The 26,385-nt window shown below is 39.5% G+C and overlaps 2 protein-coding genes across 3 annotated transcripts in view; both read left to right on the forward strand.

Annotated features, from left to right (window-relative positions):
* The first annotated feature begins 878 nt into the window (after nucleotides 1-878).
* On the forward strand, nucleotides 879-22,958 carry si:ch73-127m5.1 (neurotrypsin). Its single transcript, XM_026914486.3, has 14 exons — nucleotides 879-1,278; nucleotides 4,321-4,363; nucleotides 9,759-10,001; nucleotides 11,341-11,479; nucleotides 11,695-11,873; nucleotides 12,614-12,761; nucleotides 13,271-13,449; nucleotides 15,054-15,195; nucleotides 16,211-16,422; nucleotides 17,149-17,290; nucleotides 17,481-17,762; nucleotides 17,871-17,993; nucleotides 19,296-19,576; nucleotides 20,408-22,958. Exons 1-14 carry the CDS (start codon nucleotides 1,207-1,209, stop codon nucleotides 20,740-20,742), a joined length of 2,520 nt encoding a protein of 839 aa, XP_026770287.1. The 5' UTR covers nucleotides 879-1,206; the 3' UTR covers nucleotides 20,743-22,958.
* A 2,826-nt stretch (nucleotides 22,959-25,784) lies between these two features.
* The window catches only part of ndst2b (N-deacetylase/N-sulfotransferase (heparan glucosaminyl) 2b), a 51,204-nt gene continuing 50,603 nt past the window's right edge, over nucleotides 25,785-26,385 (forward strand). For both annotated transcript variants that reach the window (XM_034309568.2, XM_034309569.2), the window contains exon 1: nucleotides 25,785-26,127. The gene's annotated coding sequence lies outside the window, so the exon portion shown is untranslated. The remainder of the gene's footprint in view (nucleotides 26,128-26,385) is intronic.

Here is a 26,385-nt window from a genome sequence, read left to right on the forward strand (position 1 = left end):
ACGTACCACCTACCTAAACACTGTTGCAGACCAAGTACATGGCAACGGTATTCCCTAATGGCAGTGACCTCTTTCAGCAGGATAATGCGCCCTGCCACACTACAAAAATTGTTCAGGAATGGTTTGAGGAACATGACAAAGAGTTCAAGGTGTTGACTTGGCCTCCAAATTCCCCAGATCTCAGTCCGATCGAGCATCTGTGGGATGTGCTGGACAAACAAATCTGATCCATGGAGGCCCCACCTCGTAACTCACAGGACTTAAAGCTAACGTCTGCTGCTAACGTCTTGGTGCCAGATACCACAGCACACCTTCAGAGGTCTTGTGGAGTCCATGCCTCAATGGGACGTCACTTGGTCTTTTCCCAAAATTTAGCTGTACAGTCCACTGTAGCCTCAGATTACAGTTTTTAGCTCACAAGAGTTCAATGTGATTTAATTTAATTGAGACCTGAATAAGTATGTGCGTACTGTAGGAGTAACAGACCTCTCAGAGAGGTGATTTGGGATTAGAGATTTATTTAGACAATTCTATAAATCATATAGCACAGCCTTGGTGATTTAGGGGTCGTGTTCATTGCCTAACAGTGACACTGGTCTCAATAGCACTGAAAATAATACAAATATCAATCATCTCTACTTTATTCCTACCCGCGGTGACGCCCCGTGCAGTAGGGGCTGTTTTAGTCGTCATGATGGAGATGTTATTGTAATTTTTTTAAATTAAATTAATACTTTTTAAAATTTTTACTTATGTGTTTATTTACCTAATTAAAAACGAAAGCACGAGGCAGGCAGCCTCACCCAGATTTTTTTTTTCCTGGCTGCTACGGGCGGTCACGCACACAGCGCGCTGTGCGTAATCTGGACATTCGGAGCTGTGTGTGTGTGTGTGTGTGTGTACATTACGCGTGACACGACACATCAGCGATCAGCCATCAGGCATTAACCTGCTGCAGGAGGAGGGCGAGAAGGAGCACGGAGGGGGTGTGTTAGTGTGTTAGTGGATGAGAAAGGAGGGATCCAGGAGCGCCGCTCTCCCCTCTGGAAAATTAACGGCTCTAAGCCGCGCCCACGAGCCGAGCCTCTCAGAACGTTAGACGCAGAAGCCTGATCAGATCCACGCTGGCTCGGAGGTAAACCGAGCTTTCACTGCAGAAGTGCTGGAGAGCTGGACCATGCCTGCGCCTGGCGCTCAGAGATAGGGATGGAGTCGCGCCCGTGGGGGACCGTCGCCCTGATCAGCGCCTGCTGCTGCTGGCTGGCCGCGCTGGCGGAGGTAAGACTGCACCTACACCATCTCCTGTGCCGTAGGATGAAATGACATTTACACAAGCCACCATTCACACCGTGATCGCTTTTACACCTGACGCATCGTGGCTGCAGTTGGAACGAAGAGTGGCTCTTTCATTCATCACACTGCAGCTTGGTACTGTATCCTGCTCTCATTGTTCAATAAAGCACCGGAATGGATTCAGGCGTCGCCGCCACCCTCTACAACAGGAACAAGAGCCTTGTAGATAGGAAATGTCGATTATATGACAGGGGGTTGTTTAGATGGCATGTGCACCAGCATCACTGTTCCCTACATATTATTACTGATCATCAGAATTACCTTGGCTAAATGACTATAGAGTGCAGAGACTTTAGTTGTCCTGTATTGTCCTATATTTAATGCGTTTCCTCATACAAAAATACCATGTAATAGCCTGTAGTCTGACTGCTTAAATACCTTTGCTTTTGTTTCAATCTCATTCAGTATATTAGGATATTTCTATATCACACTACAGGCTATGAAACCTTTGCAAAGATGACCCACATTCATATGGAGGCTAATGTTTTTAATGGGTGTGCTCAGGAATATTATGCTGCTATTCAAAAGAAGAGACAAATTAGACTGTATACTATAGTGGATTTTAATCAGAAGAAATCTAGACCATGCATATATTTGCTACCTAATTGTGGGTAGAGGCTAAAATGTAGTACTGTAAATGTCCATAATGGCAAATGCATTGCTGCATATTCATGCACTACACATCACCAAGGTAAATCTCAATCAACAAATTAAATCTCTGTGTAATATGTAGTTCACTTCAGTTCCTAGACGACAGGGCATCTGTATCCAAACATCTGTTGTGGTGAAGATATTAATAAGTAATATACCTTCTGTGTAGTAGTTTCTCATCATTATGGTGATTCTACACTACTAACAAATGAATCTGGGGACCCCAGAGATATTGCAGTTCAGAGGATAGTATTAATTAGACATCTTTCTCTATCTATCACTGTCAGTATTAAGAGTTTTGTCACTTATTTGATCAGAACAGCAAGCAGTAATACTACAGCAGTGACATGTTTCATTAAGGTTTATAGGCTTTGTGCTTTGTGCCATTTTCATAATTTTCATTCTTAATTTTCTAATATTTTCTCACTGGTGTAATGTTTATATTCTTTGATATATATTAAGTATAACTTCACACTAATGGATGCAGTAGAAGGTAAACTATTTCCACACCACTTGCTTTGGGTGACAATAAAATCAGAGTTATTGTGGTGTCACTTGCCACAACAGGTGCAGCCTGAGACACTGTTTTAATAAGAAGGTTTCTCTTTAGGTGTGTTTCCTTTGCTGCCAGGATGTACCACAGCTGGCATTGCCTGGTCTCAGCTGCTGCTTCAGTGGAAGATTGACAGATGCAATTATGGATTTAACTGACCGCAGTGTCTTGATATGAGCGCAAATATCACAGCTCATAACTGAGTCTTGTATCTGTATGTAACACAATTAGCTTGGCGATGCCTTGCTCAGTCCCTAGAGTAAATCAGCACTTGTAAATTAATAAACTCATTCTCATGTTTTGCTCTACAGACATGCAAACTAACATGTGGCTGCATGTTGGGTAAATTACTACAGCGTGGAGAGAATGAATGCATTAAAATATGAAGAAGCCTTTGGTTCTTTGAAGAAGCCAGTTATTAACGAGGACTCTAATAATCCACATTATTGTCCAGCAAAAAATTAGACATCGAAGAGTGCCCTTGTAGAGTGTAGATCAAGGAAAAATCAAGAAATAATTTATGAACACAATGTCTTTGACCAAGGTCAGATTGGTGATTATGACTGAAACTAAGCCTTTAATTGCAGCTTTTGTATTAGCTTTCTTCTGTTCAATTGCCATTTTCAAATTCAGTGAGCAAATCCTGCACACTTATTACAACCAGTGATAACTTTTTCCATTTGCAACCCTGAAATTATTGGGTTGGCTGGCACAGTATTTTCAGATAAAAGTATTAAAGTTTTCACGAAACCAGGATTACAAATAACAAGAATCATAAGAACACTGTATTCTCTTTCATTCTCAGTGTTCGGCCATTCCTTCAGTTCTCTGCTTGAAAAATCATGCTGGTTTTGTAGAAGTCATGTAGCCAGCATTCGAGTTTAGTGTCACTGTTGAAGGAAACTAATGAAGCTAATCCTGGAGAGAGTGGAATAGGTGATAATCCTAAAGCATGAGGTCAGGGCTGTGTAGCGGATGTGCAGAACTTCACAGCTAAGCTCTTCAACCACCTCTACGGTGAGATTTCAAATCTCATGTGCAATTTGAAATTACATCTTTGTTTTATTTATTTATTTATTTTTTGGGTAGGGGGTTCTGATTTAACCTGAATATCACATGAATGATGTGTGTGCCGAGAACTTTTAGATCACTCAGTAGATTTTATTTATGGACGAATGAGTCAGTGTCAGCCATTTGTTATCTAATTCATCACTCGAGTAAAGAAGGTTGCTGAAAATTAAATTCGATGGCTGAATTTGATGATGAATTCCAGACATGACACTGATTCTGGGCTACAATCTACAGTCTGCATTGAAACAATCCTTACCTTCAGATACTGGAATATGATAGTGAAACATATATTTGACACAGTCATCATATTGGCAGCACATTATTTCGTAAGTAACATTATTTAACTTTTAAAGAAAGCTCACTGAGATTAGGCGCCCAAATTATTCTGGCTGTCATATGACAATTACAGCACAGTGTGAGAAAAAGCAGATGTAAAATGTCCCATGTTAAATATTTAGCAGATATCATCTATTCTTGTGTCTGTAGTTCTGCCATAAAGCTTCTCATGGCTGCTGCTGAGCTGTCTGAGAGAGCGTGGGTAGAGACAGAACGCACTGCTGTTTAAATGTGTGTCACGTTTAAGAAGATAAAACTCAGTTTATCTGGAAAAACAAGCACCAGTTCATGCTGAACATCTCTTCATAATTCTGTCAGCTTCCTGCATCTGAACTTTTTACATATCTTTTTTGCAGGTGATAGGTGATGACAGCTACCTGAATGCAGTTCTAAATACAGGTGAGTCCACGGGCATGTTTTGACACTTGACAAATTTACAAAGCATTGACGATGGATAGTAGAACTATATGATGCATTGCATGATAAGAATGGGCGATAGATTGTATATTGACTATATCAAATACGGCTGTGCATAAATCATTCATTACCTGTCCACAGGGCTTTTAAATATGACACATTCTTGCCATTATTCAGGTTACTAGTAATAAGATGTCTGGCAGGTTGATGAAGGCAGCTGCCCCATGATGGTTTTTGATCTCATGCTGATTCTTATCAGTTTTTTTTCCTCTTTCGTTCTCTTGTACACCCCGGCAGCATTAAATTACCCAGCATCAATCCCATAGTGGTAATGACTCAGTGCTTTGATGCAACTGCATCAAGACTGATAAACAGCACAGACGGGCTCAGCCAATCAGAGAGCTGCATGGGGCCTTAAGTAGATAGGACTCAGATTGAGCTATTTTGTGTTTTGACAGTCTCTTTTCCAATAAAAAGATTCTCTGAACAGCCTTTGGCAAGAGCTTAAGCATCAAATGTAAGTGGGTCAGCATTAGGTAGTATTTTTTCTTTGTAAGTACATTTGCATGGCCAGAATGTCATTGTGGCCATTAGCAATGTCCAGACCAAAATGGTGGAAGTTACTTCTTTAGTCTCAGAGGTGTGTGCAGGACTGTTTATGAATCACACCCCTGCACATGAACTAAGGAATTCTGAATCTTGCCCATTCTCACAAAATAGAAACAATTTAGTAACTGAATCCACCATATGACCATGTTCAAACAGATACTGAAGATGAATGAATGAGTGAATGCAGTCAGTGCAAGGTGCAGCACCTCACAAGCACCCAGTGTCCTCCCATGTTAGTCAACATTGCCTTTCTTTGTCCCACAATGTTCATATCTGACCCCCTGCTCCAATGACCGGACCTGAGGGGTCCCAGTTCCTGAGACCTCTAATCTTAGTGACACCACCTTTATGATACCTGGTTTTACATATAAAATCACACTGAGGCTTTACAAAAAAGGAACACAGTAAAATGGATGTACCAGTCTCAACCCTAGCTTGCACACCCAGTTGACATGTGTGCAGATGTGTACATGAACGGTATCAAGAACTTATTGTGGAGGGGAAAATTGATTATTTAGGGAGAGGGGATAAGAATTCCCATTGCACAGCGCTGAAAAGTAATGTGTCCCAGGACTCTGTATGGATGCTTTGTGTGAATTATGTGATTTCTGCTGCCATTCGATGTGCTCATGCTCACTCAGTAGCGGAGGAGAGAAGCATGAATAATCACCCACAGAGCACCAGTCTACAAGCCCTTGCTTCTGCTTCCTTCTTTCCTTCCCCCCAGTGTGAATGTGCAATGTATTTTACAAGTCACCATCTTTTCTAACAAAATGTACAAATAGACAGCTGAAATAATGTCACTTCGATTTTTTTGTCCATCAGACTGATTCTGTGCTAATTTAATTTTTAATCTGTGGAAACCAAGTAGGCTTTTGAGCTCAGATTGGATTGCATGTCTCTGACTATTTTAATATTTGACCAGAAACACAGGAAGACTACACTCCCCTCCCCCTCGATGTTTCTTTGGCAGCCTTGTGCTTCTGACAGCTTTAATATTCTGTCCCAGACCCAGAATTATAGAATTTTACAACAGAATTATACTTTGCTACAAAATTAGTATTTGATTTGTATTTATTACATCAGGGCTGCATAATACATTGTTAATCAGTATTGTAATATTGCCAGTTTCAATACTGATATCACAAAATCCTGCAGTATGAGAAAGAAAACATGGTCCAGTCATTCACTGTGACAGTTCCTAGGCTCACCAGATGGTTTTAATATATTTCAAGGCATATCACAATCACACTGTGTAGGACTATGCCGTTTATGTTATGTTAGCCTTTGCCTAAATAGTAGGCAGTTCTTAGTACTAGAAAAATAAAGAATCTTCAACAACATGTCCACTATTAATAACACCGTATATGAATGTCATCTATTAGTTTTATTATATAGATTGCAGGATCACACTGACATGTATCGCAGAAATATTAAATATTAAATATTTTCTTTAATTTTAAATTTTTATGATGTTTAATTGGAAGTATAGTTATTTGGAGTCACATCCAATAATATAGTCACAGAGGTATGACTCAGTGCGATTCAGTGTTGTGTCCTGAGCCTTATTTTATTTGCCAACACAATTTACTCACGTATCCCCACATATCATAGCGGTTTAAGTCATAACTGATCATTTGTACAATCCAAATGTAACAAATGTAGTGCTGTTTCAGCAGAAGCCTCAACTCTGTAAAACCTAATATAAACCCTAGTTTTATACCTTCTCTTCTAACATCTCTCCCAGCAGTTAACTCTGGCCAGTAGTGATTTACTAATTTAATAAGATAAGAATCTGCATTCTGAGTATTGAAGCAGCTAAGTCAGCATGGCTGCATGCCCTGATGTCCTGTTTATCATATCCTGATTTCTTCTTATTTTATTTTTACCTTCTCTAGTTCATGTTATAGTAATATATGTGCTAAGATGATTTGTTCATGATAAGTTCTAAGTAGATTCGACAAACTATTTAAATCCATCTGCAATGCAAGTTGAACTTCCTGGGTCTGTGAGAAGACAGATTTTTTGTTTTCTTACAGCCGCTTTATCTGTGGCTTTATTGCAATCTCCCTCCACACATCTTTATGTACTCAATTAAGTTGAAATACACAATGAGTGATTTCCCTAGTGGTGATGCTCAAGTTGGCACAACTCATTTTTAAAGAGCTCTTAGTCATTCTGCCTTAATATCTCTAATTCAGCTATGCCTTAATTGCAGTTGGTCCATTTAAGCTTGGCTGGGGAACCATTCATCTCCCCTCTGTTACACACACCCACACACACACACGCACACGCACGCACACACACTTTTACACACTCTTACACCCTCCTCTTTGTGTGTGTCCCTGATGTTTGATGCGTCTAGCCCTGCTCAGGAAGTGTCTGCAGACAAAGCATCGGCTGACTTGTCACTCCAGCTTGTGATTAACAGTGCGTTCTTGTGTCAGTGATGAATTTTGAGAGATAATGTTGTAGCACCCTTGATATCTACAGTATACTGAAGTGGAAAGGTGTATGAATGAAGAATTTGCTGAGTCATGGTGTTCTGGTTTTGGCCATTGAACAAATCATACGATTAGCAGGAGATTAATGAGTCCAGCAGATTGAATTCTTTCCAACCTTGACTGCATTTCCTTTCTCTATTTTAAACGATGGCACAATTTATGAAAGATGCCAAAAAAAAAAAACACCTCAGAACATTTGATGGCATTTCTGAGACTTATGCTGACACCACACTGGCTGGCCTTGATGCCTCAGACAGAGGGAGAAGTTACAAGAGCAAATATTTGAGTTTCAGAGACTTTTGAGTCCTGCAATCTGGTGATATACATGAGATTTAGGAAATAATATGCTGTCAGCATGCATTTTTTAATGATAAAAATATTTACTTTATATATATATATATATATATATATATATATATATATATATATATATATATATATATATATATAATATAATATAACAGTACTTAGATAATATACATTTAACATATCCAACATCAAATAATTTTACTCTCTCATGTGCTGTTGCTGCTCTTTGACATTTATCTAATTAAATCCACTGATCTGATTCTTGGTGATGTATGATGTTCTACTGGCCTAAAATGCCCTCAAATGGCATTGCTATTGGGGTTGTGGTCACATATAACTTGAATGCACAATTTGTGTATTTGACTTTGAGCATAATTCTTTTCTTCTACTCATCAAATCACCATTAGGTGGCTAGTTGGATGCAGTGATAGTCTGTGATAATGATGTGCTAGAAAAGTGATTTTTCAACCTACATGTCGAGAAATACAGGGGAATTTTGACTTTTGAAGGAACAGACAAATGTGGCAGAGAATGTTGGAGGAAAGAATCTCTGCAGTGACTGTAATTTCACAGCCCATATGGTACAAGGAAGTGTATTCAGGAGGGGTTTCCATTCCACACAGCATGTGAGCGTTTTCCATGTTCACTCCCTGTTATTTTTACTGTGTGTTCTGTAGCGTATAGATCATATATGGAAACAGTCAGTTATATGAACATACAATGGTCAGGTAAAACTACTTATCTAACTGACCTAAAAGTTAAGTATTCTCAGTGGGTCCGTTTTCCTAAAATTCCCCATTTTGAATAGGCTAACCACATTCTTGATTGCCCAGTGACCTACATGACGTGAAAGTCAGAACACTCTTCCACCATCTTGACGCTTTGAAAATGGGCCCGTTTCTGGGACATTCCGGACCAGTTCCCTGTGTAATTCTGGTCTTCTTTGCTGTGAGCAAGGCAGGAGAATGGCCCAGTTGTTCAACTCTCTTGTCCTCTCTTCCCTCTCCAAGCTTGGGGCTGAGAAATCAGAACGCAGAATGGGTTTTGAGAAGACATGAGAGCCAAGGCAAGTGTTCATGGGAGATAAACACAGCAGTGCTGCAGTGCATGCATCTCTTCCAATATGCTGTTGGCTATGAAACCTGCTAGACTTGGACTTGTGCAACTTTACACAAAAAGCCTATCTTCCACTTCTTATTGATGAGATTATTCCAGACTTCAAGGATGGTGAATAAGAACTAGTTTCATATATGAATTACTTCACAAAATGAATATGCAGGAACCATTAAGAGTCAAACTACATATACTTAATTGTGTATTTATTATTTACAATATGCTCTATACATTTTCTCAGCTGCTGTATACATATTTGTACATATTTGTATCATCATATATTGTCAACATATTCCCATTTGTTCCTGACATTTCAGACACCCTGTATATCACATATTTATTTATTCATTCATCTTCAGTAACCACTTTATCCTGGTCAGGGTCATGGTGCATCTGGAGCCTATCCTGTGAACTCTGGGCGCAAGGAGGTAATGCACCTGGGATGCCAGTTCATTGCAGGGCACAAATAGGTTGTGTCTAACTGTACCCTGCAATGAATTGGCATCCCAGGTATATTACCTCCTTGTGCCCAGGGACAATTTAGAGTAGCCAGCTCACCTACATGCATGTTTTTGGGAAGTGGGAAAAAACGGAGAATCCAGAGGAAATCCATGTGAACAGAGGGAGAACATGAGAAATTCTAGACAGACAGTAACCTGAGCTTGGACATTGATGCTACCTGCTACGCCACCATGCAACTGCGTCTCATATAAACGTAACCTTTAAATTTCATATTTGCCTTAAGGTTGAAGGATTCCAGAAATATACTGTATGTGTCTGTTTAGTTTGTTTACATGTAAGAATTATACAACCAGCTTCTGGTTTTCTCCTTTATTTTGCAGTCCCTCTCTCCTGTTCAGAAGGTTTTACTGAGTTGGGCTACTACAATGGCACAGTGTCTCAGACAGATTCAGGCTCACCTTGCCTGAAGTGGACAGAGTTTCCTGATTATGTGCAGCAGTACCCTGGCCGAGGCCTTGGAGAGCACAATTACTGCAGAAACCCCGATCGTGAATCCAACCCCTGGTGCTTTTTCAGACAGAGCTCTGGTGCCATTGGCTGGGCTTACTGTGACTGCCACCAGGGTAAGACAGACTGTCCTACTCCATCACCATCACCATTCTAACATAATGATGCAGTGGTATTTGTTTCCATATGCACTTCATCCACCAGCACTTCCCAAAAATATCACTACTCCCTAACAGTAGAGACTTAAAACATAAAACTCAATATTCGACAAAAATCAAGCAAATAGACAAAATCTTTCTATTGACAATAACTGATATTAATTCAAATTCAATGTAAGCCTCGTCTAGGGTGTTTGTGTTGTTGCGTTTTCATTTCAAACATATTTTTCGTGTTCGACACCTGTCTGTGTGGGTGGTATGTATTTAACTTTCCCGACAATGATTTAGCCTCTTACATATATTTTTCAAACATCTACTGTATGAGTAATAGAAATTGTGTGCACATTATTATAATATATTTTAAATGCTAAAACTTCGTTGTTTATTGCTGTCCCACAGTTTACCTACAGCCAACAATACAGTGTCTCACAGCTTAAATACCAGTGTAATAAAATGAATGAAATGAGACCTGCAGGCTTGTGTGATACTGAATTTCCCTGCTTGCAATTTACCATTAAAAAACATCACGATTAACAATTTAATCGTCCAGAACTGATAGCCTAAAAAAGACATGGAAATGAGCATTTCCACCATTACGGGTTTGAGTAGAATATGAGAGAGTGTAGTAATATTACCAGCTTTACACTGGGGAACGGCTTGCCAGCAACGATACCAGTTGTGGATGGTGGATTTTTAGGTGATAATACAGAGTAAACAGTAGGAAACATAACAGTACTTTTTTTATATAATGCTTTTACAAATCGGTTGTCTAATGTCCACATGGCTGACATTTTTTGTTGATCTGCTGCTGCTCAAAGTGTTTGAATGTGTCTGAATGCTGATGAGCTCAGGAGAGAAAAAAAAAACCGCTTACTTAATGACATTCTAATTTTCATTACTATAACCATTTGACATTTCATTGTAGACTTATATTACACAAGCCTACCTCCAGTACATACTTCAACTTATCAGTTAAAATATTAAATAAGTCTACATCTGCTTTTCACAAGACCTTAACAGAATAGAAAGGCTTCATAATGCAAAACAATGCAGACTGGACTGCTGTTGAAAGATGTACTATTTTTGACTACGCAAGTCTATGACATTTTAAGAAGTGCTGTTCAATAAGTTAGTCAAGGGTGCTAATGGAGTGACCGTGTTATAGAACAATTTGCAGAGCAGTACATGAGTCATTTTTATTTATAGTCAGACACATACCTGTTTAAATTCTCTCTCTCTCTCTCTCTCTCTCTCTCTCTCTCTCTCTCTCACTCTCTCTCTCCCTCTGGGTGTTTAGGTGCGGTCAGGCTGGTGGGGGGCTCCTCCTCTAAAAGTGGTCGTCTTGAGGTGTACCTGAATGGCCAGTGGGGATCTGTGTGTGACACTCACTGGACTGACCGAGATGCCAGTGTGGTCTGCAGGCAGCTTGGTCTGGGGTATGATGGCCAAATTAATATAATCTGTGATTAGTTTTGGTATCAGTGTTTATGAGATGGTATCATTAATATTTCAGATTCTCTGCGCATTTATTCACTGTAGCTCCCTTGCTGTCATTATGCATGGGAAAAATAAATAAATGCATATTTATTTAGTGCGTGTTTTTGATGTCCCTGTACAAAGACGTGTATGTATTATGTCCTTATATCTGCAGTGAGATCGGCACTGCTCTTCAGCACTCCTACTTTGGTCCTGGTTCTGGCCTCTTCCACTACACGCGCCTTGGCTGCCGTGGCAACGAAAGCTCTCTCCTGGAGTGCCGGAGCAGGAAGTTTGTAACCAATGACTGTAACCATGGCAACGAAGCCGGGGTGTTGTGTGCCCCACCTGAAGGTCAGGAGGTTTTCAGTGAGATGCTTGATGCTGTGACCTTTTGAGTGACAGGCACAAAACAGCCTCCTACACATAAATGCTTACAAGCAGAGCTTTGTTTTGAGTGAGTGCAGAAAAAATGTGTGCATCTGGGAAGAAGGAGGGAGAAAAATGGAAAGAAGAACAGGGAGTAGGTGGAGCAGAGGATTAATAAGAATCTGCCATTGTCTTTCATGTGGTTTGGTATTCCTCCTGATAAGACAGTGTTCTTTGTGCTTAAATAACATCATTAAAGGGTGTCTTTGAGTTGTTTTAGTTATACAGCAGAGAAATAATAGAGATGTTAAGGAAAACTAAGGTGATAATATGAAAAGAGAATGAGACACAAGAAATACAAGATGATGGACTAAGAGTGAGAGAGAGATAGAGAGAGAGAGAAAGAGAAAGAGAGAGAGAGATAGAAAGATGATAAACAATATAATGTCTGCCAAGCTCTGGCTTATGAATACCTGGCTACCTGCTGTGAGGACACAGAGAGACAGATATACTTGATTAGTGCCTCCTATTATGCTTGTTGTTGTTTCCAAGGCAAAGAAATTAGTATAAGAACTTAACATTGATTTAACAGACAGGACAATAAAATAATTCTTGTAATGTAATTCTTGGTTTGACCATCTTCCGAAATCAGACTGCAAATGCTTGTATCTTATATCAACATGTTTATTGAGAACTGATGTTAGCACACTTTACTTTTTAATAAGGCACCGGCCCCCCTCTCAGGCTGGTGGGAGGGGAGGAGGACTTCGAGGGGAGGGTGGAGATCTATCACAATGGACTCTGGGGAACCATATGTGACGACCAGTGGGACGACATGGATGCTGAGGTTGTTTGCAGACAGCTTGGACTCGGGTGAGTTCAGGCGTTCGCATTTGATGCAGTACATTACCCATTATGTTTCAGGTCCTGTGAGAACAACAACAATCTGTGATTCTTTAACTGCTTTTTGGAAAGAGTCTTAAAAATCCTCCACTGAAGCACTGCATATGACCTTCACAACACTCACCACTCAGAAGTACTTGGTAGATTTTTCCTTGCAAGTGCTCTCCTTTTTCAGTGTGTGTATGTACATGTAAGAAAGCATGGTGTGACTGAATAATTGATATCATGCTGTGATTTTTTTTTTTACTGTTATAGAGCATTGGCTTTGTTGTTGTAATAGTAGTATGAATGCAGAGCTTTAAGATGGCACAGAGACACTGAGTAAAACTAGTGCTCTAAATATTGTTAGTTGATGGCACCTTAAACAGCACATTCCTTAGAAAGTATGCTTTATACCTAATGCTTATGTTGTTTCAATATTAAGAATGTTAACCCTGGACAACATCTGTATATACTTATGTGTGGGGTTTCGTGTTCAGGGGCATCCCAAAGGCCTGGTCTTGGGCTCATTTTGGACAGGGCAGGGGTCCAATCCAGCTGGATGCTGTGCAGTGCACAGGGAATGAGCTCTCACTGGATGAGTGCCCTCACAGTGGCTGGGAGCAACACAACTGTGACCACATGGAGGATGCCGGAGTGTCATGCAACCCTTATACCGGTCAGAACACACACACACACACACCGGCACAGACACACACACTTCATCTCTCTTATTCACTGTTCACCTTAGCTAGACTGTCTTGTACAGTCACGTGTATTGAACGTGATGGAGTTGGTTATTAGGTTCATTAACCATGTGTTCACTTTGTAGGTATACAGTTACTCACTGTAGCTCATCTGTTGCTATGCACACTTTATCAACCATATCAACTCTTTATCTTTAATGTATTCACATGTTCATACATTTTTAATTATCAGTACAGGGAATACATAAAACCCAACAAAGAGCATATTTTCATTTGGGGTCTATAAAGATGATAAACAAAACATTAAATAAATATGCAACATACAATAACGACAATAAATAATTTAATTGTCAATAATAAAATCATTTAGACCACACTAATGTAACTCTAACAATAACATGCACAGCTTCAAGTGTTTTGGCCATTTATGAGTATTTTATGTTTATTAATCACTGGAGCAAGAAAATGTTTGCATACCCATACCTGTATATAGGCCAAAGACAAAAAAAAGCTTTTCAAAACAGCTAGAAAACTAAAAATATACTGTTCTTAAAATATGCCACAGAGATTCATTTGTACTTTTACTGTGGTGTTTTATATTTCTTTGAACATGGTGTTCTGAATGACAATTTTGCATTTGAAAACTTTATTCCTCCGTAAATATGTATTTTCTGGTTAAAAAAATAAAATAAAATAATTCAGAGATGTGCTTACAGGGTAACATAGAGTAACACCTCCATAAGCCCTTTATGAAAACTGATGTAACCTCCCTGAACATTTATAAAGGCTTATTCCAACAGATGTAAAATGTCACAAAGTCTATTAAAATCCTCAGTAACATTTTATAAGCAGAAATATTTTATGTACTAAAAGGCCAGATGAAATATACACAAATCTCTTTAGAGTGTCATGGCACCAGCTATTGTATAAGCAGAAATATACCTTGATCTGCCGATATAGAATAATAATTTTCACTGTCAAAACCTTCACTGTGGAAGATACTGTACAGATACTGCAGAGCTTCTTTTTAAAGTTTACTATAAACCTCACTTAGCAAGCTTTGTCACATCGTTGCCATTATGCCCTGACAAACCAGAATTAGACTGAGCTACAAGGTTAATGATCAATATGTTTTTATGTAAATTAACCCATAAAAGTGTCATAAAAACATATGTCAAAAAGAATCTGTTACTTGAACCAGGTGTTATGTTAAGTTGACATAAAAAGTGTATTTTTTTATTGCCTAATGGAATAAATTTTTATAAATGAATAGCTTTTGTGCATGTCATGTAGCTCTACACCCTTAAGTAAAATGTTACCCTTTTTCAAGTGAAAAGCTTAGAAAACAGAGTGGAATAGTATAATGATATCTGGCAAAATTATGTCATTTATGCATATTATTACTTTTTTTTATTTTTATAAAATGAACAGCCTTTGGGCAAAAAAGGCATGTAATACCTATTGACTAAGTATTGAAGACTGTAGGTTTTTCCTTTGGTTAGGTATAATGCATATCTGGTGCTATAGAGAACAGCAGTGGAGCTGGAACCGTCTGCTGGATTGGTGTATGTTACAGATGGAGTGGTGAGACTGGTAGATGGAGACAACCCGTGGGAGGGCCGTCTGGAGGTGTATCACTCTGGAGACTGGGGCACAGTCTGTGATGACAGCTGGACTGAGCATCATGCACAGGTGGTGTGCAGACAGCTGGGCTTCAGGTACTACTTTTGAATGCTCACATTATTACTATGGATGGTTTGAGCAATAATCTGTTACAGTCAACACAGTACATTCTGTCACAACCTTTCATTCAGGTATACTACAAATTGGAGAGTGGTACAACTGGAGAAACGTGTTAAGTATAATCACCGAAGTACACTAGGTGGCAAATCTGTTACCATATATTCGAGCCTTTTTTCATATTAGATCCATATTAAATTATTTATTATGTTTAGGTTTTAACCAACTGTACAGTATGCTCAGAGTTTAGTTACGTCAGGGGTTTTCAAGTGATAAGACATTTCAGTTCTTAAGTGGCTCAGTGGGGTCCTGAATATCCTTATGAAATCTTGAATTCAGGAGTTATAACAAGGAAAATAATTCTCACCTAATTCTGAAAGATGCCTTGTGTGTGTTTGAGAAAGCACCCTCACCCTTCCGGATTAGAAGCCTCTGTGTGGATTTTAGATGCTTTTTGTATCTTCAAGTGGGCTTATAATTTACTTTCAAGTATACTTATATTAAGACTCATTAGGCCAGTGTACTAAAACAAACTCAAAACACCAAGGCAGGTATAGCACCAGCACATGGATAATATACAAGTCACATAATATTACCCTTTGTTGCTAAAGTATACTGTATTTTCATTAGTGCACCAGGTGGCAATCTAAGAAAAATTCTATATTAGATTGAATTCTTTCTAGAGAAAGAAAACATTTTGTGAGATTAGCAAGATTGCTGTCAAGACATTTTGCCTGCTAATGCTTTCATTGTTAATAATGCATGAAAGCCAGTAGGGGCCACTTAGCAATAAGAAAATGAGCGAATGCTAACTGTCCCTCACTGAAATTTTTTTAGGTGAAGTGTTTATTTAACACAGACAGCACAATGAATCCTGGTTAATATATTTAACACTTTTGTCAATATAATAGTGTTATCTAGTAGTTTTCAGTAATGTAAAAGCGTGTGTGTGTGTGTGTGTGTGTGTGTGTGTGTGTGTGTGTGTGTGTGCAGAGGAAGTGCAGAGGTGGCTCCTGCTGGGGCGTTTGGTGAGGGAACAGGCCTGATCCTGATGGATGATGTGCAGTGTGAGGGAACTGAGTCTTCACTGCTGGAGTGCAAACACAGCGTGTGGGGTCGACATGACTGCTCTCACAGCGAGGACGTGGGCATACGGTGTCACAGGGCAGAGACTAACGATGTTCAACTTGTCCCAGAAACAACAGGTCGGTTACTGACAGTAAATCAGTCATATACTCTGTAGGCTAAGCATTCATTTCATCTCTGTGTGTGTGTGTGTGTGTGTGTGTGTGTGTTGGGGAAGGGGGTGGGGGTGAGAGATTTTGCTGATAGACATCAGTATTTGCACCTTTCTCTTCACCATTAAAATTCAAATGGATCAAAATGTCACTTGTTGACTGCAGCCCAAAGGGCAGAATAAATACATTGCTGTAGCACATGTACTGCTGTCAGTAAAGATTTCTATTTGAATTTCAATAAAGCTATTTGTAGTCCTTGAGGATCACAGCCCTCTGGCTGACATTTCACTGTCACAACATTATCATTTATAGTTTTTACATTCACTCAACATGACTCTTTCATCAGATCTTTGGGACGCTTGGTTTTTCTCCATCATTAACATTTCACCTAAGCATCACCACTTTAATCTGTTTTCATTAGATTTACTGTTGTATAGCGATAAGCATAATTTTAAGTTGCAAAATATGTGTAGAAATGCAAGCTGCATCTGGAAAGAAACTGCCTGGAGGCACTCTCAGAATTACTAAATTAACTTTTTTCCCTAGTTCGTGGTTACACTTTTTTGCTCTGCATCTTGCTTCATATCCCACAAAGTCTTATGGGCATACTGTGCTCACAAGGAGAAAATAAACCGGTTGATATAAGAGCCATTTTCCTCAGTGTGACTCGTGATTGGGTTATGGTGCTCTCAGGTCCTCTGGTGCGGCTGGCAGGTGGGGACGGCAGGAAGGAGGGCAGAGTGGAGATATTCTTGAACGGAGAGTGGGGCAGTGTCTGTGATCACGGATGGAATGATGTCAATGCTGCTGTCGTCTGTAGACAGCTTGGGTTCACGTAAGGATCAGCTTTTCATTGATAAGATTATCATGAGTGCATATGAAAGAAGAACAAAAACTTAGGCTTATGTTGATTGGAGACATATGTGGCAGTTTTGAAGGTCTATAATGTGCTGTGTCAAGCCTGGCATTGTCAATACATATAACTCATTCCTGAATTCAGCCTGTCTTACTTTCTCCTGGTGCAGCGGAGTGTCAAAGGCACGGCCAATGGGTTACTTTGGCTCTGGGAAGGGCCAGATCCATTTGGCCAATGTGAGGTGCACAGGCAAAGAGTCTTTCCTAGGAGAGTGTCCTGCCAAAGGGCCAGACAGCCATGTGTGTAAGCATGGCCAGGATGCAGGCGTGGTATGTGGCTATGTTCCAGAGCCAGAGGCAGACATCGCTATAGTGGGGACCCATACCTGCGGCATGAGGGGAGGAGCTGAAAGACGCAGCAAGAGGATTGTCGGCGGGAACAAGTCTCTCAAGTAATTGAGCACATTTGCATTGTTTTTGTTTCTGGCTTAATTCTTAAGTGGTTTGAATGCTGCTTATTTCATTAACCCTTCTTTGTTCTTTTGTCGGTATGCTGTCAGGGGAGACTGGCCATGGCAGGCATCACTGTGGCTCAGATCTCAGTCAAGAGGTTCACAGCCCTTGTGTGGAGCCACTCTCATCAACTCCTGCTGGATTCTCACTGCAGCGCACTGTTTCAAACGGTGAGAGTGACACCTGCTGGACACAAGCTGTGCTAGCTTAAGTCTCAGCTATCCTGCATGTAACAAAGAAGTGTGAGATCTGCAGAATTCGTGGATAAATTCCTGGGTTGCATTTACCCCACACTGCACGGACTATTCTGTCAAAAAAAAAAAAAAGATGCAAATTGTATGACAGATTTGACATTGCAGCTAGTGGCAAGTACACATTAGACATGTTGAGGAATAAACATGAGGTTATTCTCTTTTGTTTTGCTTTGTTGCAAAAATGTGATTAAAATGAATCCCTAATAGTAAATGAGCAATGGCTGAATGCTGGCCCACATAAATAATCTGAATCTAATTGCCCAAACACAGCCACAGCTTTGGCCCAAAATTAAAATGCCACACAAGTACTCGATGCATTTGGGCCATTTGTTGGCTCAAATCCCAAATGCTGTTTAAAACTTTAAATGTGGCTGCATATTTCTGGCCCACAATACACCTTTATCATAACTGGCTCTGTACCTAAACTCCTGTGAAAGCCTCTGCTATTTTGGACATAGTTATTAAACTGCCAGCTAAGAGCATAGCACTTTTAACAATAGACATTGGTCCTTATTCAGCACGGTTGCGTAGAAACGAGTGCAGATTTGAATGTAATTTGTATACACAAATCTGCATTCAATTCATAAAACTGCTTTAAGCAATAAATTGAGCAGTGAATTGAGCACAGTTGATAAATCAGCTATGTGGCTGCAACCCACTAGTCCCTGCTCAAAATGTTCTTGCCATGAAAGTATACCTATAGTAGCATTTTATAATCCAATGTAACATTTTACTTCATGGGAATTTATCACATGCAAATGATAGAAGCCATACTAGATTACTAATGAAGTGACTTTACTTTTGACTCTATAACCATATAGGTGGGTTTAAATTTAATTGTTCAATCCACTTCAGGTGATGCATTTTACCCCGTGTAAATATTTAGTGTAAATGCATTTGTCTCTCCAAACAACATTTGACAACCAAAACCTCTCCATATAACACCATGACTGCGGAAGCACCTTCAAGGACAATAAAATGCTTGCAAAAATCATGATTTTTGATGTGCAACTGTCTTTTGCATAAAATAACCAAAGATAAGGAACAACACCAGAATTTGGAAGTGCAGTGCTATGAGCCAGTTTGCATTTTGCACACAATACAGTTATTGGATTACAGTCTAGCTAACTGGAGACACATTTGACTGCAAGTGTAAATATAGTTAAGTGTAAATGTGGTTAAGATCTCTCTCTCTCTCTCTCTCTCTCTCTCTCCCAGGTTTGGCACTGATGCGTCTCGGTATGTGGTGAAGCTGGGTGACTATCACACAGAGGAGCAGGATGACTTTGAGCGTGTGCTCACTCCGGATCATGTGGAGGTGCACAGGAAGTACAGCAGTGAGAGCTGGGAGCATGATGTTGCTCTGATTCGGCTGAAGGGAGCTGAGGGGAAGTGTGTGTCCTTCAACCCTCACACTAACGCAGCTTGTCTGCCTGCACCTGGCAGCAAATGGGGCAAGAGACCTGCTTCATGTGTCATCACAGGCTGGGGCGTGTCAGGTGACACATGCTTCACACTGCCTTCACTATATTCAAGAATCAGTTTGTAATTTTTTTTAGTCCCCTGCTGAGTGTGAGGCAATTGCAATTAAAACAATGAAAGCCTTTCATTTCCCCTTTTGTTAAAACTGTGTATGTCTTGTGATTTTTCACAAGGCGTATATACAGAGGAAAAAATGGGACAGAGATGAGCTGGGTCCCAATCTGTGTACATCACTTAACGAATACGAGATAACATGACATATGTCTGATTTACTAATCATCATGATTACAAATGGCCTAATTTGGTTCGGGTCCTTGAGCAAGACTGTTAACCCTCAACTACTCAACAGTAAGTTGCTTTGGATAAAAGCATCATCCAAATGAGCATAAATGTAAAGATTTGATGTAAAGATGCATTGCAGAGCAATATTGTATCAGTTTTTGGGCATGGTGGTGTAGCGGGTAGCATTGCTGCCATACAGCTCCAGGGTTTGATCCTGAGCTTGAGTTACGGTCTGTGCGGAATCTTGCATGTTCTCCTTCCCTTATTTTTGTGGGTTTCTTCCCAGGCATTCCAGTTTCCTCCCACCTCTAAAAACATGCTGGAACATGGATTGACTAGTGTAAATTAATGGACTGGTGTCTCATTCAGGGTGTATTTTTTTCCTTGTGCCTAGTTTTCCTAGAATAGGTTGAAGATGAATGAATAAATTTTTTTCTGAGTTTTTCTATGACATCTTTAAAATTATATATGTTATGTGTTTATAATATTATATGTTTTAGGCCTAGAAACACATTTCAGCATTGCAAAGTCCAACTTTAACAGTATTTCTTCTCTTTCTCTCTCAGACACTAATCGCCCTCATACCCTGCTACAGGCCTGGGTTCCTCTCCTCCCCTCATGGCAGTGCAGGAAGCAATATGGTGAGCGCTTCACCAGTCATAGCATGCTCTGTGCTGGCAGCATGACCCCTGACCCACATCGACATGCTGACAGTTGTCAAGGGGACAGCGGTGGTCCTCTGGTGTGCCAGGGAGAGTCAGGCCGCTGGGTGCTCACAGGTGTCATCTCCTGGGGTCACGGCTGCGGTGACCCGTCCTACCCAGGCGTGTATGCACGAGTCAGCCGCTATCTCCCCTGGATCGAGCAGGTGACACACAGCAGGGCTCCTCTCCAGCACTGAACTACGACCTGACAATTATCACCAGACTCTAGACATGGGAAAGAAGAGCCAGACAGCATTGGGCACCATGTATTGCTCAACACTGCACTCTGCAATAGCCCTGGATCCTACTCTATTCTACCCAGTCTTATCTCTTCTTACCTGGCATTGATCCTTAGCATTTAGAGATCTTGGTCCTTAACATTTAGTCTTTAGGCTCAACACTCTGGAAATCCAAGGTCATACTGATTGATGTGATGTGAAGTTTGAGGGATAGGTGTTCTTTATTTCTATGTTGTTGTGCCGTCCAGAGGCTGCAGTGCATGTTAATGTGTATATTATATTCAAAAGCCATTCAGTGCAGCCGCCAGTTTCTCTGCATGGTAGATAATGAGCCACAGCTCTCTGGAGCTGGTTTATTTCTTTCTGTGGATATGTCGCTCCTGTACTGACAAAAGCAAAACTCTTTCTTAACCCTTCGGCTGCTGATTACTGTTAACCCATTTCGAAGACGAAAATTTATAGCTCATTAAGAATGAATTATTTATAAATTCTTTAATAATCATTAAGATTACAATCAGTGTTGTGACATTCTTTTGTTTACTTGACTGGCCATTAAATGTGTAGGTTGTTTTCGTAAACAGTGACATTAGATAAAGCCATTATGCTATCACAAATGCCTCAGAAACAAGCATTAGACATACACTAAATGCCAAATAATGTTAATGAAATGAAAACAACTTCTAATCTGGGATTGACACATTCTATTTCATTCCTAAAAGCTCCCAGAAACACCAAGAAGCATAAATATGTATTACTTTCTTTTAGAATTGTCTGTCATTTTTGACAGTAGGAAGTGTATTTTAACTTTAATAGGGAATAGCCATACTTTATTTACATGGTACATGTGCTTTTGTTCGTGACAGAATGATGACATTCCAGATGGCACTTCACTTGTTAGAGCAGAAAATGTAGTTTTCTTTGTCACACAATTTCCCAGTTTCAGTATTGCCTTCAACCTGTAAGTGTTATTGTGCTAATTGTAAAGAAATTGGGAAAATGTTCATTTATTGGTTTAGGTAGAATCACTTTATCTTGTCACATGCCATGATGTTACTGTTTGGTTGTATGGAATGTGCATTATTCATCCAGTGGGTGGCAATATTGTGTTTTCTACAGGACTGGATTTCAGCTATACAGTAGGTCATGTAATGTATTAGTCTTATAGAGTGTGTCCTTTGCTTTTAAAATTAGACAGTTATCTGTGAATACAATATTAAATTAAGGCACAAGATTTTGCTAAAGGTTGTTGCAGTGACATATATGGCTTTTTTTGCATTTACAAAAATTGGGGGGAAAAACACGAGTAGTAAGGGCTTTGTAAAATATTACTACTAATAATTAGCTCCATATTTACTGTAAATAAGAAGTTGAGTGACATTGTCTTAGATACACAAAGTTTTCTTTGAATGGTAATTAATGTCTGGTGAATTTGACAAGGTTCTCTGTAAATATTTCCATTAGGCCAAATGTCAGACGGCAGGTGTAGTATTTCTTACAAATGATTAAATGTGAAGCCAGTGTTGTGTTACACTTTTTCTCTTGTACATCCATAAGGATGAGATTTGCCCATGGGCACATTTGAAACATATAACATTATATGCATAGATATTTGTCCTTAAACTGTAGTTTAACAAGCGATGCGCATAAGCTCATTAACATAAAACTACTATTCATTCAGTCTGCCTTAGTATAAAGGTAAGGTCAGGTATAAAGGTAAGGTTTTAAAGATTGATCATTACAAATTAGTTCTAACACTCTGCAAAATTAATTATACCTTACCAAAATTGCAAGACTTTTGTCTCTGTAGGCCTGCGTATTGCCACGCCATTGAAACACACGTTTAAGATTAGATATCTTGTCTGTAAGTAAGAGAACTGTGTAAATTTGAGTGGTATAATGGTGTGCCTACTCTAATCAGTTTAAGCCATGTTTTTGTGATCTGGCCTTCAGAAGAATGCTGACCATCACTAGGGCTTAAAAGTGTTATATGAAGAGCTATTAGCTTCATTCCACATGATGGAGAAATGGGGCGATGATGTCAGTTGCATGTCATACAATCATTTGTTTGTATATGATGAAAAATCATTCAGTCTTCTGTGAAATTTCTGCTAGCTCTGTAAAAAAAAAAAATTTTATGTGTGACAGGTGCCAAAATAAAATTTCTTCTTGTGGCATTTTTGCAGTGTTTCTTGCTTGGATTAATTAAAAAATTTTTTATTATTATTAAAATTATTATTATTATTATTATTATGGTTGTTGTTGAATCAACAAACTTCTTTTCAGAAGTGTTTTTCTTTGTTTTCAAACATCTGCAACATATTTAAGGCCTAAAATATAGTCCCTTAACGGTATAATATAATATTGGCTATATAACTATTTCTACATCAATGATATCAACCTCATTTTATTCAGATTATCATTTATTCCTCTTCAGCAAATGCTTTATCCTGGTCAGAGTTGAAATTGATCCAGAGCCAGAGGGTGTAAGGCAGGAATATACCCTAAATGTAATGCCACGATCCTTTATTAGAAACAGGACCCTGGAACTCACCAACAATACCTGCTGTGCCAGTGTGCTGCCTCATTCAGAATTAAAACTCCTACATGTTTTTTTTATTCTCAAGTTTTTCCCTTCCCTCTGTCACTCTATCTTTCAGTGAGTAACATCATTGTATGCAAGAGAAAAAGGCAGATGCAGCACATGTGAGGGTAAATACAGTTCCAACACAGAAATATCCCAGTATATGGTCCATGAGAAGACGAAGTAAGATTTAAAATTACAAACAACTTTTTCATTATAAATCAGTATAAACCAATGATTATATTATAACTGTTCAATGGTTAAGATACTAGACTGAACAGATGAAGAGACTGCAATTACCTGTACACACACACACATATATATATATATATATATATATATATATATATATATATATATATATATATACTGTATATATATATATATATATATATATATATATATATATATATATATATATATATATATATATATATATATATATGAGATAGAGAGAGAGAGGTAACTCCAGTTCTGCAGGTAGAAACACCCTGTTGATGACAGAGGTCAGAGGAGAACTGGTTCAAGCTAACAGGAAGGCTATAATAACTCAAACTTTTTATAACCGTGGTGAGCAGAAAAGTATGCACAATGCATTGAACTTTATGCATAGGGCATTGAACAGTATGTACAACGCACTGAACTTTAAGCTGGATAGGCTCCAAAAAAGATCCCCTTGTTTTTCTCCAAATTTTGTTCTATTTTGCTCCCTAGTAAACTAACATACACTAGCACTTTATTTAAAATTTATCTTTCAATTCAATTACCGCCCACCAAACAATTTTTATTTGCAACACAGATTCTAAATTCAGTTGGTAGACCGGATTACAACCTTTATCAGGCCAGTCATATGTTTGACACCCTACCATATGCAAAATGGGATATGCGATAATGAATTTGGCACCGCTGTGATTTTACATTTGATTGAACAGTGTGTGTCAGAGGCCTATGTCTTTCTTGTTATCTACATCATAGTAGCTTTGTGCCTTAAAATATATAAAATTACTTTAACACATAGAGGATCTCCTAGCTCTGCTTTTTACTGACAAAAAGTTGGTTTGGTTGATTTATAAAATTTTCAACCAAGACTTCATTCATTCTTCATTGTTTAAGTATAAAAAAATCATGCTCCTATTCAGAGGCAAACCCATAGCTAAGATGGGCAACATTTAAAATGCCCTCCTTAATCTCCTCTTCAAACTCCTTCCTCTTCCTCCTCCTCAATGTCCTCCATGAAGCTGATCAAAGTCAAAGAAGTTATCTGAAGCAGCACGCAGGCTTTTAAGGTGACTCTGAAGTATGCCACTCCACTATGGGTTTGAACAAGTTGAGGAGATAGTGGAGGAAGTGGAGGAGGAGAAGGTGGAGGAGGAGGTTGAGGAGGTGGAAGAGGGTGAGGAAGAGGAGGAGGAGAAGGAGGAGGAGGAAGTTCTTCCTTAACCTCTTCCTCCTCCTCCTTAACCTCTTCCACCTGTTCAAACTCATAGTGGAGCAGCTCATCCTTCAGAGTCACCTTAAATGAGAAATCTCTGGCATACGCCTTAGCAAAGGTGAAGTCACATTTTTTACAAATAAAAAAATTAAAAGTTGATGATATGAGTGTATCAGGTGCAGCAGAGTTGCTCTGATTTTTAAGCAGTGTCACTGCTGATTGTAAATAGTCCACTAACTAGAACTATCATACATTTATTTGTTACATTTTATATATATATATATATATATATATATATATATATATATATATATATATATATATATAATCCAGCTCTTTATTGTGTTAATTATCTCTAAAGAACATTTTTCTTGTCATTAAACTGTATGTGCTTTAAAAATATGAATGTTATTCATCGTAGAGAACTGACACTAATAAAGGGCTAGAGGACAACTAATGCAAATTGTGCATGGAAAAGCTACAGTCTCTAACTGTACACCTGCAAGGTAAACTAACAAAGTACCAAGGTGCCAGACTGATGTTGACCCAATGTCTATTTTGGGTGGCTATGTTGGCCCTCTCCATACACAGTTGGGCCAGTGTGGCAAACGAGCACTTTTCATAACAACTCTGCAATATTGGGCCACGACTGGCAAGATAGATTTAAAGGTACTGAAAGTTTGTTGGCCGTAGTGGTGATTTTGTCTGTTCTCCCAACACTGACTCAATGGAACGGTTGACATTGGTCCATTTCCAGGTTGCTACCTGGGTAGGTGCTTCTAATAAATTGGTCAGTAAGTACACAAAAACAAAAAACCCACAACGCTCAATCAGTGTTAGTGTCACTGAAATAGTGTCTGGTCAGTGGGGGCCTTGTGGTGGTTATTTTCCACTGATGGAGGAAGTAGGATGGTTGACAAAGTGTGTATAGCAACAGATGAGCTACAGTAACTGTAGACCTACAAAGTGAACACATGGATAATGAACCTAATAACCAACAATATCATATTTAATATAGGGTGACTGTACAGGACAGACTAGCTGAGGTAAACAGTGAATAAGAGAGGAAGCGCGTGTTTGTGCCGGTGTGTGTGTGTGTGTGTTTTGAAGTTGGAGCTTTGTAGAGAGCTGAGCCCTCCCCGCAGCGCCACACTCTTTGCTGGGTGTGTGTGTGTGTGTGTGAGTGTGTGTGAGAGAGGGAGAGAGAGAGAGAGAGAGCCGGAGTGAACATGGCGGAGCGGAGCGGGATGCGTTCAAGCGCCGAAGGAAAGTTGCAGTTTTCCCCCGAGCCCGCGTCGCTGTATCTGCTGTGATCGCGGATGTTGACGCGGTAAGTGGACACGTGTGCGCCGGAGACGCGTGAGTACACTGGGCGCTTGTTCCGGAGCTGAAGTGCCGCTGTGGTGCTCGAGTCGCTGCTGGGCTTCGCTGGGCTTCACTCGGCTGCGATGTGGCGTGTCGGAGCGATGCAGTGGAGTGAGAAATCGAGCTGAAGCTCAGACAGACCTGGGCTCTGTGATACATTTTACAGCTGATGAACTTAACGGGGCACCACACTGGCAGGTTTCTGGTCCTTATTAAGAAAGAA

This window comes from Pangasianodon hypophthalmus, chromosome 12, assembly GCF_027358585.1.
Source record: "Pangasianodon hypophthalmus isolate fPanHyp1 chromosome 12, fPanHyp1.pri, whole genome shotgun sequence".
Taxonomy (NCBI): Eukaryota; Metazoa; Chordata; class Actinopteri; order Siluriformes; family Pangasiidae; genus Pangasianodon; species Pangasianodon hypophthalmus.

Bases quoted from the DNA above. Each gene is read 5' to 3' on its own strand.
- si:ch73-127m5.1 (XM_026914486.3), top strand. From the start codon at position 1,207: ATGGAGTCGCGCCCGTGGGGGACCGTCGCCCTGATCAGCGCCTGCTGC. The intron at 11,480-11,694 runs GTATGATGGCCA...TTATATCTGCAG, and splicing joins TGCAGGCAGCTTGGTCTGGG to TGAGATCGGCACTGCTCTTC. The intron at 17,994-19,295 runs GTGAGAGTGACA...TCTCTCTCCCAG, and splicing joins GCAGCGCACTGTTTCAAACG to GTTTGGCACTGATGCGTCTC.